Source organism: Cavenderia fasciculata (assembly GCF_000203815.1).
Source record: "Cavenderia fasciculata unplaced genomic scaffold Scf_Dfasci-G-o-80e12.f1-5, whole genome shotgun sequence".
NCBI lineage: Eukaryota > Evosea > Eumycetozoa > Acytosteliales > Cavenderiaceae > Cavenderia > Cavenderia fasciculata.
Window position 1 is genome coordinate 763,834 of NW_004457735.1, and position 19,809 is coordinate 783,642.

The 19,809-nt window shown below is 32.4% G+C and overlaps 7 protein-coding genes across 7 annotated transcripts; 4 read left to right on the plus strand and 3 right to left on the minus strand.

The window, feature by feature from the left end:
- Positions 1–45: 45 nt before the first annotated feature.
- On the minus strand, positions 46–3,104 carry DFA_05133 (uncharacterized protein; the record flags this gene model as incomplete). Its single annotated transcript, XM_004360797.1, has 6 exons — positions 46–84; positions 165–1,115; positions 1,193–1,592; positions 1,680–2,445; positions 2,517–2,736; positions 2,820–3,104. 6 exons carry the CDS (start codon positions 3,102–3,104, stop codon positions 46–48), a joined length of 2,661 nt encoding a protein of 886 aa, XP_004360854.1.
- Positions 3,105–3,201: 97 nt separating this feature from the next.
- Positions 3,202–6,320, minus strand: DFA_05134 (uncharacterized protein; the record flags this gene model as incomplete). Its single annotated transcript, XM_004360798.1, has 6 exons — positions 3,202–4,257; positions 4,360–4,753; positions 4,826–4,856; positions 4,879–5,595; positions 5,696–5,921; positions 6,015–6,320. 6 exons carry the CDS (start codon positions 6,318–6,320, stop codon positions 3,202–3,204), a joined length of 2,730 nt encoding a protein of 909 aa, XP_004360855.1.
- Positions 6,321–6,614: 294 nt separating this feature from the next.
- On the plus strand, positions 6,615–8,516 carry DFA_05135 (uncharacterized protein; the record flags this gene model as incomplete). The annotated part of the gene is made up of 4 exons (XM_004360799.1): positions 6,615–6,653; positions 6,763–7,269; positions 7,371–7,831; positions 7,925–8,516. The coding sequence occupies 4 exons, from the start codon at positions 6,615–6,617 to the stop codon at positions 8,514–8,516; spliced, it is 1,599 nt and encodes a 532-aa protein (XP_004360856.1).
- Positions 8,517–9,121: 605 nt separating this feature from the next.
- On the plus strand, positions 9,122–13,603 carry uae1 (ubiquitin activating enzyme E1; the record flags this gene model as incomplete). The annotated part of the gene is made up of 6 exons (XM_004360800.1): positions 9,122–9,337; positions 9,625–10,188; positions 10,277–11,380; positions 11,441–12,192; positions 12,274–12,640; positions 13,544–13,603. The coding sequence occupies 6 exons, from the start codon at positions 9,122–9,124 to the stop codon at positions 13,601–13,603; spliced, it is 3,063 nt and encodes a 1,020-aa protein (XP_004360857.1).
- Positions 13,604–13,695: 92 nt separating this feature from the next.
- On the plus strand, positions 13,696–13,937 carry DFA_05137 (uncharacterized protein; the record flags this gene model as incomplete). Its single annotated transcript, XM_004360801.1, has 2 exons — positions 13,696–13,705; positions 13,783–13,937. The coding sequence occupies 2 exons, from the start codon at positions 13,696–13,698 to the stop codon at positions 13,935–13,937; spliced, it is 165 nt and encodes a 54-aa protein (XP_004360858.1).
- Positions 13,938–14,251: 314 nt separating this feature from the next.
- srp54 (signal recognition particle 54 kDa subunit) lies at positions 14,252–16,095 on the minus strand (the record flags this gene model as incomplete). Its single annotated transcript, XM_004360802.1, has 5 exons — positions 14,252–14,721; positions 14,808–15,061; positions 15,141–15,595; positions 15,685–15,783; positions 15,865–16,095. 5 exons carry the CDS (start codon positions 16,093–16,095, stop codon positions 14,252–14,254), a joined length of 1,509 nt encoding a protein of 502 aa, XP_004360859.1.
- Positions 16,096–16,367: 272 nt separating this feature from the next.
- On the plus strand, positions 16,368–19,494 carry DFA_05139 (uncharacterized protein; the record flags this gene model as incomplete). The annotated part of the gene is made up of 3 exons (XM_004360803.1): positions 16,368–16,371; positions 16,691–16,715; positions 17,268–19,494. 3 exons carry the CDS (start codon positions 16,368–16,370, stop codon positions 19,492–19,494), a joined length of 2,256 nt encoding a protein of 751 aa, XP_004360860.1.
- Between the last annotated feature and the right edge of the window lie 315 nt (positions 19,495–19,809).

The following is a 19,809-nucleotide window of genomic DNA, read 5'->3' on the forward strand; positions in this document are numbered from 1 at the left end:
TTGGTAATTATTTATTTCTATTTAATTCTTTTTATTTAATTCTTTTTATAAATTCCATTTAATCTTTTTAATTTGTCTATGATTCTAGGGATACAATAATAATATTTGAGTTTGGTCGTTTCAAATGACAATATCAATTGATCGATCCATTCAGAATATGATACCTTGTTAATGGTTGGTGGTATAATCTTGGAATAATCATAGAAATCCAAGACCAACTCTACCAAAAAAGGTGATCCTGGGTGATTTGATAGTTCCTTGTTTTGATTGATCCAATCGACAGTCTTGTCAATCACACGTGATGATATCATTTCAATGGTGTTATATTGATCGTCGTTCATTTCGACAAGTGTTGCTATCAAATCGGCAATTTGTGGATAGTGACACTCATACTGTTGATATTTATCGCTACGAGAATAAATGAGTTGTTGAGCTTGTACAATCAAATCGATGATTTGTACTATTTGATCGGTTGTAATGTTTCCTCCTTGATCTATTATTTGTTCGACGATTTCAGTGACCACAGTCAAATGGGTTGTGAGATACTCTTTTAATTGAAATTCAGACAGAGATTGATCAGAGGGAGCTGGTGCAGTAAAAGTATCGAGTATTTGTTGAAATAGTCGAGTAGATTCTTGGTGGTGTATTCCTTTGTATTCCACTGTTCTTGTGAATAGGAGTTTCAATAATTCTGCAATACTAATTTGAACCTTGCCAAATTTGATATGTGTGTTGGTGTACAGTTGGATAATGGGTGTGACAAAATGTTTAACATATCGATTTGTTTCTTGATGAGATCGTTTAAAAATGGAGGATACCCATTTAAAATCGATTGTTGGTTGGTCAAGCATTATTTTCATGACCGTTGGTAAATAAATTGAAAAGTTATTTGCCCTTTTACCCATCCATACAATAAGATTTTCATCTACAAATTGATTGATTTGATCTGGTTCAAATTGTTTTGAAAACAATATTCTTTGAATTAATTGATTGGTCTCTTTGAATCCAAGTTTATGGATACTATTAAAAAACATAATGACATGCTCTAAAATTACATCGTCATCTTGATAACTATCCAATAATCCAATGACTGCTCTTGATAATTGTTTTAAACTCTAAAAAAATAAAAAAGAATAGAATATTTATAATTAATAAATAGAAATGGGAAGGGATCGTATTTTTGTATACATACTGAAAATCTTGATTCAAAATTGGGGTCTCTTAAAAGAAAGCCTAGAGCATCAGTGATTAAAACCTCCTGATCTGATTCAATGGACTTTAAAACGAGTTTAATAATATATTCTTGCCAAAGAGGTTCAGCTTCAAAGATTTGTTTAATCTGTTTTGCCAAAAAATTGGAACCACGGGCTTCAGTGTCACAAACCACAATGAGAAACATTAATAACCGAGGATGTGGTGATGGTGAAGCTTGGTCGATAATGTTATTAAAAGCTTCTTTGATAAGATCTCTAAACTCTATACTATCGACAAACATTTTACGATAGTAAGGGATATCACAAAATCTTCGAATAAATTCAACCAATTCACATTGAACAAGTATATTATCCTCTTTTAATGTTTCTGATATAACTCTATATATATTTTAAAATAATAATAATAATAATAATGGTTTGTTAGAAATATAGATTGATGTATATATATTTTTTTTATAATCATACTTTTTTAGAAAATCAATACTAAAATATCTACTCCATTTACATTCCTGTCCTTTTTGATCGGGCATATTGGAAGGATCAAACATATTTAATAATTTGATCACTATTAATTTATCCTTCCATGTTTGTGTTAGACATTGGCTGAAATGTTCAAATAGAATAGATAATATATTTTGGTGACGGTTTGCTGAAAAAAATCGAATACGAGAGGCAATTAATAGTCTTTGTTGAGTTCTGGTTTGATAATATATTTTCCACTCTTCCACATTCATATAGTCATTGGGTTTTTGTGGTATGAAATAGTCGTCTTTGTAAGCATCCAAGAATAATGTTGTAATATACTCTTTGAAAAAGTCACATGCAATCTGACCATTCCAGTCTGTTTTCGAAAATAAATCAAATACAGCACCTGAAATACTCCTTTTTAGTTGTTTACCTCTTTGATCTTGAAAACCATATTGTTTGAGCACCAATAAAAACATATGGACATAATTATCACAAATACTTTTTGGTATATCTCTATATGAATGGCTATAGGCACGATATACAGTATCCAAAGTATCGTATATAACATCCAAATATTTTTCTCTAATGTGCGCATCATAATGATTCATTTTCAAGATACCGTATAAAATGTATGTAATGATTGAGCCATAATGCTCTTGTTGATTTTTGCTCCAAAGTTTAACCAACTTTTCTTTGCTAAACAAAGTATTAAACCAATTAAATGTTTGAATAATAAATAAATAAATATCTTCATCATTATTATCTATTGTTATTGAGTGATGTGAGGTTAATTAGTCAGTCTTGTCTTATCAATTTATATTTATATAAACATACATTGATTGAATAACATTAATTGAATTAATTCCATATCGTTTTGAACAAACTCCTTTAATTGTTTAATATGATTGAGCAAGAGTTCATGAATATGTTTTTTTGTTTCATATGATAGATAAGGTAGCAGACACTTATCATTATCAGTACCATCAGGTGATTTGATCAAAAGTAAATAATGTAATGCTTGTGCAGGTCTAATGCATTTATCTTGATTGTATATCTATAAATAAATAACCAAGTTGTATTAGTATGATACTCGAGTATCGCTACACCAACTTCAATCTAAGCAACAACAATACATACAAGATCACCATTATCTTTTTCATTATCCTTTAAATTGCAAGCATTATAAAAGATATGTAGTATGACTTGATCGGCTCGTTGTCGTATACATTCCATTGATGAAGAGTCTTGACAAGATAGTCTAGTGTTGACATTTGATCGTAGTGAAAAGAATAATGGAGAGCCAAGACTGGCTTTGAACAACGCATCTAGATATTCAGCAAATGTAACTACAATTGAAATCGATTCAAGCGAGAGTACTTTATTCGATGATGAATCTGAAGAGGATGAAGATGATGTTATCATTTTAAACAAAGTTGTATTAGTCTTTCATAAGAATAATATAATCTAGTTGGTTGTTAGAGTATAATATTCTTTTCCAAAATTTAAAAAAATATCTAATCTAATTTATTATTATTTTCTCTTTTAATTGTTTTAATTTAGCAATTATTTCTTTGAGGTATTTGTTTTTTTTCCTCTTTTCATAAGGTAATATCAATCTATCAATCCATTCAGATGATGATATCTTCTTCTCTGTTGGTGATATTGTAATGATTTGTGGAAGCTTGGCTTGATCATAGAAATCAACGACCAACTCGACTATTGGAGGCAATGCCTTGTTCTCTAATTCCTCGGTTTGATTGATCCAATCGACAGCCACATCAATCACATTGGATGATATCATTGCAATGGTGTTACATTGATTGTCGCCCATTGAAACTAATAACTTTATCAAATCACCAACCTCTGAAAAGTAATATCCAAGCGAGTAAATGAGTTGTTGTGCTCGTACAATCAAATCGATTATTTGTAATATTTGATCGCTTGTAATATTTCCTTCTCCTCTTGTATCTATTATTTGTTGAATCATTTCCGTAATGACAACCAAGTAAGTTCTGAGAAGACTACGTAAAGAGTAATTAAATTCTGGCGCAGTAAAAATATCGAGTAGATGTTGGAAGAGTTCCAAGTGATCTATTCCTTTTCGTCTTGTGAATAGGAGGCTCAATAATCTTGCAGTCTTTAATTTATGGTTGATATCAACTGACGTTGTGTGTGATTGGATAGTCGGTGCTATGAAATGTTGAACATATCGATTTGCTAATTGTTGTGATTTTTCAAACAAGTTGAAGAGACTGTCAATCCAATAATTATATCTATCGATTGGTTGACCAAGTATTCTTTTCATGACCGTTGGTAAATAAATTGAAAAGTTATTTGTTGTTGAGTTTACTATCCATCCAACAAGATATATTCTCACAAATCTATCGATTTGATCTGGTTGATATTGTTGTTGTTGTTGTGAAAATAATATTCGTTGAATTAATTGATTGATCTCTTTGAATCCAAGTTTTCCAAGAGTATGATTAAAAAAGCGAATCACCCCAGATAAAATGTCATCGTCAATTTGAAAACGATCCAATAATGCATAGGTTGTTGTTGATAATGCTTTTAAACTCTAAAATAGAATAGAATATTGTATTGATGATTAATAAATGAAAATAGGGAGATGTCTATGAAGTTTTTGAAATATCGATTCAATGTTATGTGATATACTTACTATAAATTGAGGATTATCATCGTATAAAAATAAGTTTATTCCATCAACAATAACAACCTTTTGATTTGATTGAACCGACTTTAAAGTGATGTTGACAATGTATTCTTGCCAAAAAGGACCGGTGGGAATGATCCGTATAAGCTGGGGTCCAGGTCTACTACAATATTTAGGTTTCAAAGCCTTGATGAGAAAGTATAATAAACGAGGATGTGGTGATGATGAATCTGAAGATTTGTTGATGATGTGATTAAAAGCTTCTTGGATGATATCTCGAAACCTTATACTATCGACAATATTCCAACAATAGTAAGGCATATCATAGAATTGGTTAATAAATTCCAATAATTCACATTGAACAAGTAGATTATCCTCTTTTAATGTTTCTGATATAACTCTATATTTTTAAAAAAATAATAATGGTTTGTTAGAAATATGATTGGTATACGATATTGATTGATTGATTTACATTATATTCATACGTTTTGAGAAAATCAATACTAAAATATGTTTTCCATTTACATTCCTCTCCTTCTTTATAATCCATATTAATGTAATCAAACATATTTAATAATTTGAGAACTATTAATTTATCTTTCCATGTTTGTGCTAAACATCGGTTGAAATGTTCAAATAGAACAAGTAATATTTTTGGGTGATGGTATGCTGAAAATGATCGAATTTGTTCTTTTACATCAACCCTAGTGTAAATATCCTTTTCCCAGTCTTTTGCATCCATATAGTCACTAGGTTGTTGTGGTATGAAATAATGGTCATTGTGAGCATCCAAGAATACCTTTGTAATATAATCCTTGAAAAAGTCACACCCAATCTGACTATTCCATATGGACCCTTTGTCATCCGAAAGTCCACTGAATATTTTCTCCGAAATCCTCCTTTTTAAATCTTTACCTCTTTGATCTTGAAAACTATATTGTTTGAGCAATAACAAGAAAATATAAATAGGATCAGATGTAAAATCGGCCCAAAATATTTTACGATGTTCATAGACACGAAATACAGTATCCAAAGTATCATATATAACATCCAAATATTTGTCGCTAATGTGTGCGTCATAATAATGATGATCATTCAATTTTAAAATACCAATCATCATTATTTGAATCATTGGGTATTGCGCATAGATGGCCCAACCATTATCCAACATTTCATTAAACCAAACATTGAACCAATTAAATGTCTGAATAATAAATAAATAAATATCTTTATCATTATTATCTGTTGTTATGATTATTATTATAAGATGTTAGTCTATCAATGTAATCAATAATGCTATCATCATTATTTATATTTTTTAATAATATTTATATAAACATACATTGGTTTGATATAATTAATTGAATTAATTCCATTTCGTAATTTGTATATTCTACTTGTTTTAATTGTTTAATATGATTGAGCAAGAGTTCATGAATATGTTTCTTTGTTTCATGTGATAGATAAGGTAGCAGACACATGTCATTATCAGTACCATCAGGTGATTTAATCAAAAGTAAATAATGTAATGCTTGTGAAGGTCTACAACATTTATCTTTATCGTATATCTATAAATAAACAACAAGTATGAGTATCACTTCACTTGTGATTAAAATTGATTGACTGAAAGACTGTCAATTTATATCAACGACAATACATACGAGATCATCATCATCATCATCACCATTATCATCATTTGAAGCATTATACTTTAAATTGCAAGCACTATAAGAGATATGTAGTATGACTTGATCGGCTCGTCTTTGTATACATTCCATCGATGAATCCTCTTGACAAGATATTCTAGTGTTGCCATTTGATCGTAGTGAAAAGTATAATGGTGAGTCAAGACTTGCTTTGAACAACGCATCTAGATATTCAGCAAATGTAACTACAATAGAAATCGATTCAACTGAGAGTAGGACTTGACGATCATGTGTTGTTGAATGTTGAAAAGATGTTGTCATTTTTGAACAAAGTTGTACTTGATCTTCTCCCAATTAATAGTAGTATAATTGATATATTTGTACATGTAAGAGTAAGTAGTGATAATCAATACTTGAAATAGAAACCACAATAATAATAATGATATTAACATATTTTCTGATTCATCTGAGAAGAATGAATCTAGTTTCGTGGAATCTTGTTTTTTATTAATATTATTAAAAAATCAACAGACCACAAGTCATGACCTCAGCTTAGTTCTCCTTTATTCATTGACATATACAGATAGATAGATAGATAGATAGACGAGAGTTACAATGGCTCATTCCGACGTAGATTCCCCTGTAGATACATTAGTATGTTGACTAGTCAAATATATGATGAATAGAGAGATAGAGAGTGAGTGAGTATTTACTTACTATTTTGGTTGATATATATAATCTACTTTACTTTTCTAATCTTTAGGATTTAAAGATACCTCAATTAATCCATCAAATCGATTCAACAGATATAAATGTACTTAGAGAATCAGTGTCATCAGTTAGAAAGGCATTGTCGATTGAGAAGAACCCACCCATAGACTATGTTATCAAATATGGGTTTGTACCAAGACTGATTCAACTGCTTCACTTTGATGACCCAGTCATCCAAGAAGAGGCTGCATGGGCATTGACCAACATTGCATCGGGCAGTCAACAAAATACATACAGTGTTGTCAATCTCAACATCATCCCTACTCTAGCCTCGCTCTTGTCGAGTCCCCACCCACGTATTGTCGATCAAAGTATCTGGGGTCTTGGTAACATTGCAGGTGACAGTGTTGCCCTACGTAACCTCGTACTTGAACAAGACGTCTTACCAGCTCTCCTTGGAATCTTTGAGAAACATTCACGAAACACCAATATCCTCAGAAATGCATGTTGGGCATTATCCAATCTATTCAGAGGTAAACCTTTATCTGATTCTCACTATGTATGTAAACTAAAGATAAGATCAATAGAAATATATAGATATATATATAGATATATTTATTGTATATTGAATATTGAATATTAATTTGATTTAATTTTTAGGCAGAATTAGCGTTACCAACAATAGCAAGATTATTATATTTACAAGATCAAGATGCATTGTGTGATGTGTTGTGGTGTATTTCGTATGTATCAGATACTACAAATGAAAGAATGCAAAAGGTGTTGGATTGCAATGTTGTAGGTGTTTTGATTGGCATTCTCACCAAGGCTGAGCGTCCATTGGTCAGTCCTGCCCTACGTACACTCGGCAATTTCTTGACCGGTGACGATATCCAGACACAGACCGTGTTGAATCACGGAGCATTGGCAGTGTTGGCCAAGTTGCTCGCCAACCCCAAAGCAGAGATTCGAAAGGAGGTTTGTTGGTGCATCTCCAACATCACCTCTGGCAACAGAGCTCAAATTCAACAAGTCATAGACTCTGGTATCCTCCCAACTGTCGTCGAACATTTATTAACTGATACTGCTGCAGTTAAAAAGGAAGCTATTTGGGCAATTAGGTAAATTTAGATAGATAGATAGATAGATAAATATAAAAGATAAAGATAAAGATATTTATATTAACAACAATATTCTTTACTTTTTATTTGTAGTAATGCATGTTGTGGATCATCAGCTGAGCAGATTAAATATTTGGTTGAAATTGGATCAATCCCTGCACTGGTAGCAGGATCAAAATTGGCAGACGACATTACAAAGGTTGCATTGGAAGGATTACATTATATCGCAAAGGCAGGTGATGTTCCCAGCTCATCGTCGTCATCATTGACACCATCTGAAAACGCCTACAAATCAATCTTTAAGGATTCACTTAGATCACTTCAACAAGCACTTATCCCCCATGAATCGAGACATCTCTTCCACAGTATCTTGAGTATGATGGGTGAGAACATTGAAGAGTACGACCTTTCTGATGCATCAGACGAAGAGTTTGAAATGTATGATGATGTTGATGTCGAAGTTCTCAGTCCTGCTCTAGTTCTAGATGAAGACGAAGATGAAGTTACAGATTACTCTATTTCTGGTGGTGAAGATGAAGATGACGAGGAAGACGAAGATGAAGATGAGGATGAAGAAGATGTAAATGAAGAAGATGTTGCCGGTCTAGATGAACTCGTTGATGATTTTACCAATACCGTTGTTATTAAAACAAAACAAATTAATCAAAATAATAATAATCATTAGCTAATTAATTAACCTTTAATAAATTGTAATTTCTTTAAACTTTGTATTTTTTCAATAATAATAATAATAATAACTTCCCCAGTAAACAATTATTAAATTAATTATTTATCATATCAAAGAACACCTGTCATGTGAGTCATTTGCTAGTCATAAAGGAAGGGGTAGGTACAATGCAATTTTCAACTAGATTTAAATAAATCGGTCAGTCGGTCGGTTGGTTGTAGAAACAGAAATAAGATAAAGGTCAGAGTTTCTCGAATATTCCCAACTTTGTCGTTTCTCTTTAGAACTAATTTAGTGAGTTTGTTTCTGTGATTCGATTGATGTCACTAAGAGAGGATAAAAAAAAAATAAAAAAGAATTAAAAAAATAATAATTGGGTAATTTGAAAGCAAGCAAGTTCATGAGAGCACCTTTGTTTTTTATTCATTATTAATTAACTATTTATATATAACTATAACAATCAATACGTATTCGTTGTAAATAGTAGATAGATAGATAGATAGATAGTTTAATTATTCATTGTAATAGATAGATATATATAAATATAATATAAACAAAACAGATATAGATAGTAGAAGAGAAAGATAGATATGAACAACAAGATGGAAGTTGAACAAAAGATTGATGATGCTTTGTACAGTAGACAATTATATGCACTCTCACATGAGGCCATGCAAAAGATTTCATCGACATCTGTCCTTGTGATTGGTCTCGATGGTTTGGGTATCGAAATCGTCAAAGATGTAGTATTGGCAGGTGTCAAGTCTGTCACCTTGTATGATAATGATCCCGTTCAACTTAAAGATATGTCTTCTCAAGTATGTACATAATATATAATTAATATACAACAACATTGGATACAAGTACACAAGTAATACAAACAAAACAGAGTTTGAGAAAAGATCAAGAAGGAAGATAGAAGTTGATCTTCACTTTGATCTATATCTCTCCTCTCCTCTCAAAGCTTTGAAATTTTGAAAAAAAAAAAAAGAAAAGAAGATTTTTTACTACACAGTACTATAATATCTATCTAATCAAACTATATATATATACATATATCTAACTTTAATATAAATATTTTTTTTATATTCTCTTCTTTGTTTAGTTTTATTTTACAGAATCACAAATTGGAACTAAAAGATCAGAAGCATGTGTACAAAAAGTAGTAGATTTAAATAGCTATGTTCGTGTCAGTGCCTATTATGGCGACTTGACCGAATCATTCTTGAAGGACTTTAACGTTGTTGTGTTGGCCAACCAACCATTGACCTTGCAAACCAAGCTCAACGACATTTGCCATCGTAACAACATTCACTTTATTGCTTCCGAGTCACGTGGTGTGTTTGGCAGCATCTTTACCGACTATGGAGACAAGTTTACCATTGTCGATACCAACGGTGAAAACCCAGCCTCTTATATGATCAGTGCCGTCTCTCAAGAGAACCCAGGTGTCGTCACCCTTGTCGACGAGCAAAAATTACAGCTTCAAGACGGCGACACTGTCTCTTTTAAGGAAATCAATGGCATGTCGCAACTCAACGACCTCCCACCACAAAAAATTAAAGTCATCTCTCCATTTACCTTTTCCATTGGTGATACCACTTCCTTTGGTCAATATACTTCTGGTGGTTATGTAACTGAAGTTAAACAACCAAAGATTATTGAATTTGTAAGAAATATATTAAAACAAAAGAAATTAAATTAAATATATCATATATATATATTAACTTATTATTTTTTTTTGTTCTTTTATTTAGAAACCATTAGAAAAAATTTTAGAAAAGGGAGAGAATCTATTTTTTACAGACGATTCTAAATTTGATCATCCAAGCAGTTTGTTGGCTGGATTCCAAGCAATTCACCGATTCAATCAAGAAAAGGGACATTTCCCACGTCCACACAACAAGGCTGATGCCGACCAAGTGGTTGCTGCTGCCACCGAGATTGCCAAGAAATACGAGATTGAACTCAAAGAGTCTCTAGTTACATCACTCTCTTTTGTCGCACAAGGAGACATTGTAGCCATGGCTGCTATTATTGGTGGTGTTACTGGTCAAGAGGTGCTCAAGGCTGCCTCGGGCAAGTTCTCGCCCATCCACCAATACGCCTTTTTCGACGCCATTGAAGCCCTCCCCAACGACTTTAACACACTCGCCGAAGAAGAATTCCAACCAATCGGATCACGTTACGACGGTCAAATCATCACCTTTGGCAAGACCATCCAAAAGCAAATTGAAAACCTCAACTACTTTTTGGTTGGTGCCGGTGCCATTGGCTGTGAGATGATGAAGAACTTTGCCATGATGGGTTTGGCGTCGGGGCTTGAGAAGGGTCTCCTCCATGTCACCGATATGGACACCATTGAAAAGTCCAATCTCAACCGTCAATTCCTTTTCCGTAGCTCCGATATCCAACAACTCAAGTCAGAGACTGCCGCCCGTGCCGTCAAGGGCATGAACCCCGCCATCAACATCAAGGCCTACTCTACTCGTGTCGGTCCAGACACTGAAAACTTTTACAAGGAAGAGTTTTACAACTCACTCGACGGTGTTTGCAATGCCCTCGACAACATTGACGCCCGTATGTACATGGACTCTCAATGCGTCTTTTACAACCTCTCGTTGCTCGAGTCTGGTACCCTCGGTACCAAGGCCAACACTCAAGTTGTCGTACCACGTCTCACCGAATCCTACTCTTCATCTCGTGATCCACCCGAAAAGAGTATCCCAATGTGTACCCTTCACAACTTCCCCAATCAAATTGAACATACCATTCAATGGGCTCGTGATTTATTCGAAGGTTTATACAAAAATGCTTCAGACAATGTAAATTCTTATCTTACTAATCCAAATTATATTGATGTATGTAAAAAAGAAAAAAAAGAAAAAAGAAAATATATTAATAATCTTTTATTTTTCTAGGGATTAAATAAATTAAATTCAAATGTTAGATTGGAAACATTATCAAGTATTAGATCATCATTATTGGATAAACCAATGAATTTCCAACAATGTGTTATTTGGGCTAGATTAAAGTTTGAAGAATTGTACAACAACAATATCGAACAATTATTGTACAACTTCCCACGTGACATGTTGACCACCACTGGCAACCCATTCTGGTCTGGACCAAAGCGTGCACCAACTCCACTCAAGTTTGACCCAACCAACTCACTCCACATGGACTTTGTCACTGCTGCTGCCAACCTCCGTGCATTCAACTATGGTCTCAAGGGTGAGACTACTGTCGACTCGATCCGCAAGTGGGCCACCGACGTCATTGTCCCAGAGTTTACTCCAAAGAAGGTCAAGATCCAAGTCAACGAAAACGAACAACCAGCTGCCAACTCCAACTCTGCCGAAGGTGATGACGACCAAAGTGGAAAGATCTTGAGAGAACTCCCACAACCATCCGATCTCGCCGGATACAAGATCAACCCAATCTCTTTTGAAAAGGATGATGATTCAAACTTCCACATTGATTTTATCACTGCCACCTCCAACTTGAGAGCTACCAACTACAACATCACCAACGCCGATCGTCACAAGACCAAGGGTATTGCCGGTAAGATTATCCCCGCTCTCGTCACCACCACTGCTCTCGTCTCTGGTTTTGTTTGTCTCGAATTATACAAGGTTCATCAAAAGAAACCATTAGAAGCTTATAAGAATACGTAAGTAGAGAATAATAATAATATTATTATTAATAATAACAATGGATACAATTTTACTAACCTTTTCTTAATTTTTTATAGTTTCCTTAATTTAGCAATTCCATTCTTTGCTTTTATTGAACCAATTGCTGCACCAAAGAATAAGATTCGTGATGGATTTGAATGGACTCTTTGGGATCGTTTCGATGTTCAAGGTGATATTACTCTTGGTGAATTCCTCAAGCACTTTGAAGAAAAGCATCGTTTGGAAGTTTCCATGATTTCATGTCAAGTCACATTGCTCTATGCCATGTTCTTGGACAAGAAGAGCAAGGACGAAAGATTAAAGACCAAGATGAGCACATTGTATGAAACTTTAAGCAAGAAGCCATTGCCTGACAAAAAATACTTGGTTTTCGAAATCTGTTGTACCGATATGGATACCGATGAAGATGTTGATACTCCATGTGTTAGATACACTTTCAGAGAATAAACGACATCGTTTTCATCCCAACTTACCAAAAACAAAAACAATCTATCTATATATTTAATAAAAAAAATCAATAATTATTGTTTAAAAAAAAAAAACATATTTATCAACCAAAATTGTATTGTTGTCATATGGATGGATGGATGGATTGATGATGTGGATATGAGGGTTGGACAACACATCATCCAAAAAGTAGATAAAAATTGGAATGGGAAGCTTCCATATTAAATATATATGTAGAGAGGTCATGATTGTTCCATTGAGAATTGTTTAGTCACAAAGAGGTTAAATGGTTTATTGTCAATTGACTAACCTACTCATACTAGATGGTGTTGTCTCTTTTAAACCCATTTTTAAGCAAGAGATATTGAAAAATAGTAAGGAATGATCAAATTATCCCCCTTGAATACTGGAATTGACTCATACATCGTGCAAAGAGATTAGAAACCACATTTTTCATTAAAACCCCACAAAACACATAATTTATTCTATACTATTATTCTCAATCACAGTGTTGTTTACATGACACAAAGTTCTAGTTCTATGGTTGAACAAGACACATTCCTTTCCTATCGAAATGAATGAGTGGGTGTGGAAAGACAAATGTCGTTATGATCATTGTATCGGATATCTGACATCACTATCGCTGAAAAAATGTAGAGAATAATGAATGATGATTGCGATAGTTGATCTTTTTAGGGATGGTTAGAATAACAACTAATGGTGTTAATTGAACTTATTGTTTTAATCACCATCTGTTCCACTCTAAACATCAAAATGTGTCGTTTGGAATAAATGTATAAATACCAATGTTATCAATGTATAATTAAATCAAATAATTTTATTCAAATCCAAATTAATTTATCAAATAATTCTAAATAGAATCACTACTCTACTACTACTACTTCAACTATCAATACCATTAAATCAATCGAAATTTAATATTCCATAGTTTAAAACAAAAAAACAAACAAGTCCCAATCTTAAATATAAATATTCCCATCAAATAAAAATAATATACAAAAAATCTAAAAATGTTGTACAGTAAGTAAAATCAAATACAATTCAATAATAGTATCCAAGTTATAATATTCTAATTTATTTATTTCTTTTCTATTTAGAATCAATTATAAATTTGGGATCAAATAAACAATCTGAATACATAAATTCAACAACACATAATACTCAATTTAATACAATTAATAATAATTATAATAATAGTACTCAAGGTGTATCTGTAGTCACCTTTATTCGTCCTCGTTGGGCAAATTGGTAGATCCATAATAATATTAATATTTTTCGATACTACCTTCCATATGTCTATTTATTTCTTTTTATGATCGATCCGAAATACCAAATTATTTGTCTATTTATTTTATTTATTTATATTTGTATTTTAATAAATTAACCTACCTCTCTGTAATCTTAATAAACCATAATATAATTATATATTATATTAAAATTATCATTATTCATATTTATTTCTAAGGTTTTTATTTAAATTTAAATTTTATTTAATGTTACTTGTAAAAAAAAATATTTGATATCATTTTAATCTTTTTGATTAATTTTAATCTTCCTTTCTTGTTCTTAATCTGCACCAAATGGATTATTTCCACCGAAATTTTTCATCATATCACCCATTCCTTTCATGTTCATATTTTTAAGTTGACCTAGCATTGATTGGATACCACCCATGCCACCCATTTGTTTCATCATTTGTGGTGGTACCATGCCGGCTAGTTGTTGTAAGTTCTTTGGGTTTGGCATTTGGCCGCCCTTGCCACCACCAGCCATATTGGCGAGATTGCTAAGACCTCCACCCTTTTTGAACATCTTTTCAAACATTTTCTTTTGTTCTGTCAATTCGCCAACCTCTCTTGGGTGTCTACCACTACCACGTGCAATTCTGAGCATTCTCGATGGATTCATTTGTTTCTTTCCATCCAATTCATCGTCTGTCATACTATCCAAAATAGTCATATATGCTTTAAGTTTCAAATTACCTTCACCTCCTTGTAACATTGGCATATTACTCATACCTGGGAACATTTGTACAACTAAAAATAGAAATTAAAAAGTAAATTAATTAATATTATTAATTTCTTTTTTGTTTTTTTTTTTGTTTTGTCTTTTCTCTTTTTACTTTTTTCAATTGGACCCATATTCATGATTTGTTGGAATTGTTGTTTCATATTTCTAAATGTAAAGTTTCCTTCAGACATTTCCTTCCATGCGTTGGGATCAGGTGGTACAACATCTTGAATCATTTCAACCATACCATTGACATCACCAAGACCTAGTAATTTACTAACAAATGAAGTTGGATTGAATATTTCCAAATCTGGAATATGTTCACCAGAACCAATGAAAATAATTGGACTTTGAGTTGCTGCAACACTAAACATATTAAATAATTAATTAAATAATTAATATATATATATGTACTTTTCTATTTTTCTTCTTTTTTGACACGTACGCAGAAATAGCACCTCCACCCTTTGAATTACCATCCATCTTTGTGATAATGACAGAACCAACTTTAACTGAAGTCTTGAATGCCATAGCTTGATCGTAAGCAGCTTGACCAATAGAACTGTCCATTACGAAAATAACGTTATCTGGTTGAATGACAGTTTCAATTTCACTCATTTCCTTGAACAACTCTGATTCTTGTTTGTGTCTACCCGAAGTATCGACAATGATGATCTCTGCACCCTCCTTTCTGAAAATCTCCACACCCTTTTTGGCGGCTGCTACTGGATCCTTTTCAGACTCGCTGCCATAGAATGGAATCTTTGCCTTGGTGGCATTATGTTGCAACTGTGCAAAAGCACCAGCTCTGAATGTATCGGCACATACCATCGCAGTATTCCATCCCTTTCTCTTATAAAAATGTGCCAATTTAGTTACACTTGTTGTTTTACCAGCACCCTAAAGTATTTAAAAGTAATAAGTAACCAATATGTAAGATATATATATATATATATATATATATATATATATTGAATCCAACAACATACCTGTAGACCAACAAACATAATAATATTTGATTTTCCTTTGGTTGGTTTCCATGGTGTAACACCTGGATCAAGTAATTTAATAAGTTCATCAAATACTACCTATTATCATATGAATATTCAATGTATTAGTCTAATTTAATTGTATTTGTATATTATATTATTATTATATCTATTTCAAACCTTTCTGATGATTCTTCTCTTGTTTAGACCAGCAGCCATTTGGTCGAGTTTGATTTGAGCTTGAATATTCTTTCTCATCTTGATGATTAAACTCATCGATACATCAGCTCTGCTCAAGGCATTGCCGACCTCTTTAAGGAGATGATTGATAGTCTCCTCATTGATGATAGTTGAGTTACTCATGGCTGCAAGAGCCGATGAGATTTGGTTTCCCCAATCTGCTAATACCATCTTGTCGTCTTTATTCTACTTCAATACTAGTATTACTGCTATTATTAGAAGATTGATATTTTAACAACTATAGAGAGAGATAATAAATAATATAATATATATATATAATATATAATGTAAAGTCGTCTAGTTTTAATAAGTAAGTGTGAACACAGTTTCAACCAATATAAAAAACAAAGCAATTTTTTGATTTTTTTTCAATTATTTTTGGACACCTCCTGAGAAGAGTCAAACTCGGTCAACTCATTTTACGACCAAGTTAGTTTATTATGATGAGTATCGAATGAATCATTGCACTTGTCATCCAAAAGTATTTCTCAACTTTTAACACAAACAATATTAAAATATTATTATTGAATCAAGTCGATTTATAATTTATATATCAGAAAAAGATAGACTAGACTGTCAAGCCGACTAGTTTAGTAAACAACCTTTTGAAAAAAAAAAAAGAGGATAAGATGAGTGAAATTTAATCAATCATAAATATAATATAATAATAATTTAAACATATATATTAATAAAAATTAACTCACTGATAGGTACCTGTTTGTTTGATAAATAAATAAAATTTTAATTTCTTTTTTGTTTTTTTTAGAATTTTTCCGTGTTGGTTGTCTAATGTTTGAAGTAATTATTATTCTTTTCTTTCTTTCTTTCTTTCTTTTGTTATAAATATAAAAATATAAATATATTAAATTAATAATAATAATAATAATAATAATTATACACTATCAAATAATATTAAATAATAATAATAATTTAATTCTTTTTTGTATCTATTTATAATTTATTCTTAATTTTTTAATATAGTCGGATTGAATCAATTCGTTCTTATACTATTTAAAAGATTTTGTTTAATAATCACAAAAGATTGATTTCATTAGATTAATCTAATCATATTTATATTTACTTACTCTCAATTTTTAATCTATTCATTGACAAATAATACTAGTCGTTGTTGTGGTTTTGTTTGGACTGCAACGATTAATTATTAATTTTTTTTTTTTTTTTTTTTTTCGAGATAAGATATTACTTGTTTTTATCTATTCATCAAATCTATTATTTTTTAATAACCATTTGTTAGTAAATATATTTATATAAATATATATATATATATAATAATTAAATAATAATTAGAAATAATAATATTATTAAATTATTTTTCTAAACAGAGAGATGGAATGTAAAATTCATTGTGATAATGTATGCACACATTTTTGTTCAAATTGCAATGTATTGATCTGTCCCTCTTGTAGTATCGAAGAGCACCAAGACAATAGCCACCATTCATTGCTCGAGTTTAACCTCAAAGACCTATCAAAGGTGGCCAACAACAAAAGAATCGTCGATGAAATCTCTAGATACATTGTTCTGACACAAGACTACAAAAAGTGTAATGACCAAGTCATCTCCTTTTTCCAAGACCTCATTCAACATTTAAGTGCTGATCAATCAAGAATCATTCAATCTATCAACAGGGAAAGGGAAAATGTTGAAAGATGTATCATTTATTTATATCAAAAATTAAATCCAAATATTAATAATAATAATAATAATAATAAGATCTTTAATTATAATAATAATAATAATAATAATATAAATGGTAATAATAATAATCACAGTCAAAATAATAATAATATATTTGAAAATAATATAAATGTAAATAATAATAATAATAATAATCATAGTAATGGTAATAATCATCATTTAAATGGTCATAGTAATGGTTATACTACTTCAACTACTACAACTACAACTACAAATACAAATACAACAATAGTTGAAAGTAGAGAAAGTAGTGAAGGAGAGGAGAATGAAGATCAAATGCCAGTTCAACTAGGTAGTGGGAATGAGGATGAAATGGTACCTGATGAAGAGAATGATGTTATGGATGAACCAACTGGTACTACACCATTTGCAACACCAACACTTGCACCTCTAAAGAGACCAAGAGGAAGACCTAAAAGGGGATCTACACCCCCCGCACCAAACGCAGAAGCAAAGAGAAAGAGAGGAAGACCAAAAAAAACTGGTGATGGATCATCATCATCAGTCCAACCATCTCCACAACTCAACTCATATGGAGGAAATATCAGTCTTGACTCTAGTAATGGTGGAATTAAAAGAACTAAAAGAGAAGATAGAGATTATAGTCTTAATGGTAGTGGATCATCATCTTCATCATCATCTGATGAATACCCATTATTACCAACTAGTAGAAGAAACTCATTGACTATTAATAATAATACAATCAAACCAGACCAACATTTAGAAGAATCTGGTGACAATATATTACTGTTGGGAGCAAGTGGTGATTCTTCTTCAATGACATCGATTGCTGAAGAAGAGTTGGAGAGTAGATTCGCACCGTCTACAATTGATGTAGTACAGATTGACTTTAAAGTGGTGACAGAGTATTTGGAAAAGTTCAAAAATGCAGTCAACCAGTTACACGGTGTCGATGTATCGATCCACAGCTCGTTTAAAGAGTATGAGTTGGCCAAGAACACAACCATATCTTCCATCTATAGTTTTAGTGCAATGGAAAGTGATCTCGAGCAATCGTACGAGGTCTATGACATCATCATTGACCAATGGACAAAGAATATGGGACGATCGTTTAACAAGGCACGTGACTTTGCTAGAGAGTCGATTGTGCTGGCTGGCAACCACAACTTGTATGCGTTTGGCGGTGCCAAGTCTCCGTTGACTCTAGAATGCTTCAACATGCATTCTGGGCAGTCTGTCGAGAGTCCTCTGAACCAGCTGCGTGGTATGGGTATATCGGCGTGCTATGACGGCGAGCGTTACATCTACTTGGCGGGTGGACACTACTACAACAATAACAATGCCAAGGATATTGTCTCGTACGACCTCGTCGAGCAGTACGACACGCACACTAACCGGTTCACAACCTTTCGCGCACATTTGGAGCGACCTGTTAGCCGCTCTCTGTCAATCTACCACAACCGCACCATCTATCTACTCGGTTGCACGTCTGTTACCTCCCAACAAGTTGGACATTTACGGTCGGTCCTAGAAATCAACATTACGAGTGGCGAGTGCCGTTCCTATCCACTCATGACCAAAGAACACTCTTCTTTTGCCAATATTGACGCGTGTTGTTTTGACGGCACACAATACATTTACATGATATCGTCCAAAGTGTTTTGTCGGTACGATATCGTCCGCAAGACGACCAAGTCTCTTGCATTCCCAGTCATCTCAGAGTATATCCTCGAGAGCCCCTCACTCATCTATGGTTTTGCAAAAGGTGGCTATAAAATACATCTAATCACAACCTATTCTAATTTCTGTTTCGATTTGTCCAATCTTACTTGGTCATCTATTAAATCCAAATCAACCTTTTTTAAACGTCAAACTTCTATTTCCCTTTAACTGTAAAAGTAATAAATAAATATTTTGGAAATAAAGAAATCAATTAATTATTCTAATTTACTTAATCCTTTACCAGGGAAGAGGATATAATATGATTCATATGAATCTATAGATATTTTGACATCATTGGTTACCATCGATTCTTCAATACCATCATACTTCTACAACAAGGGAAAACGCTTCTTGAAATTGCGTCATTCAAGTTCAGAATCTCTTCAATTTCAATTTTGGGGTTATATTAATTTTAATTTAATCATTGAAAATATCTTGGGACAAATCAGTATTTAATCACTAATTAGTGTTGTGAGTCATTCA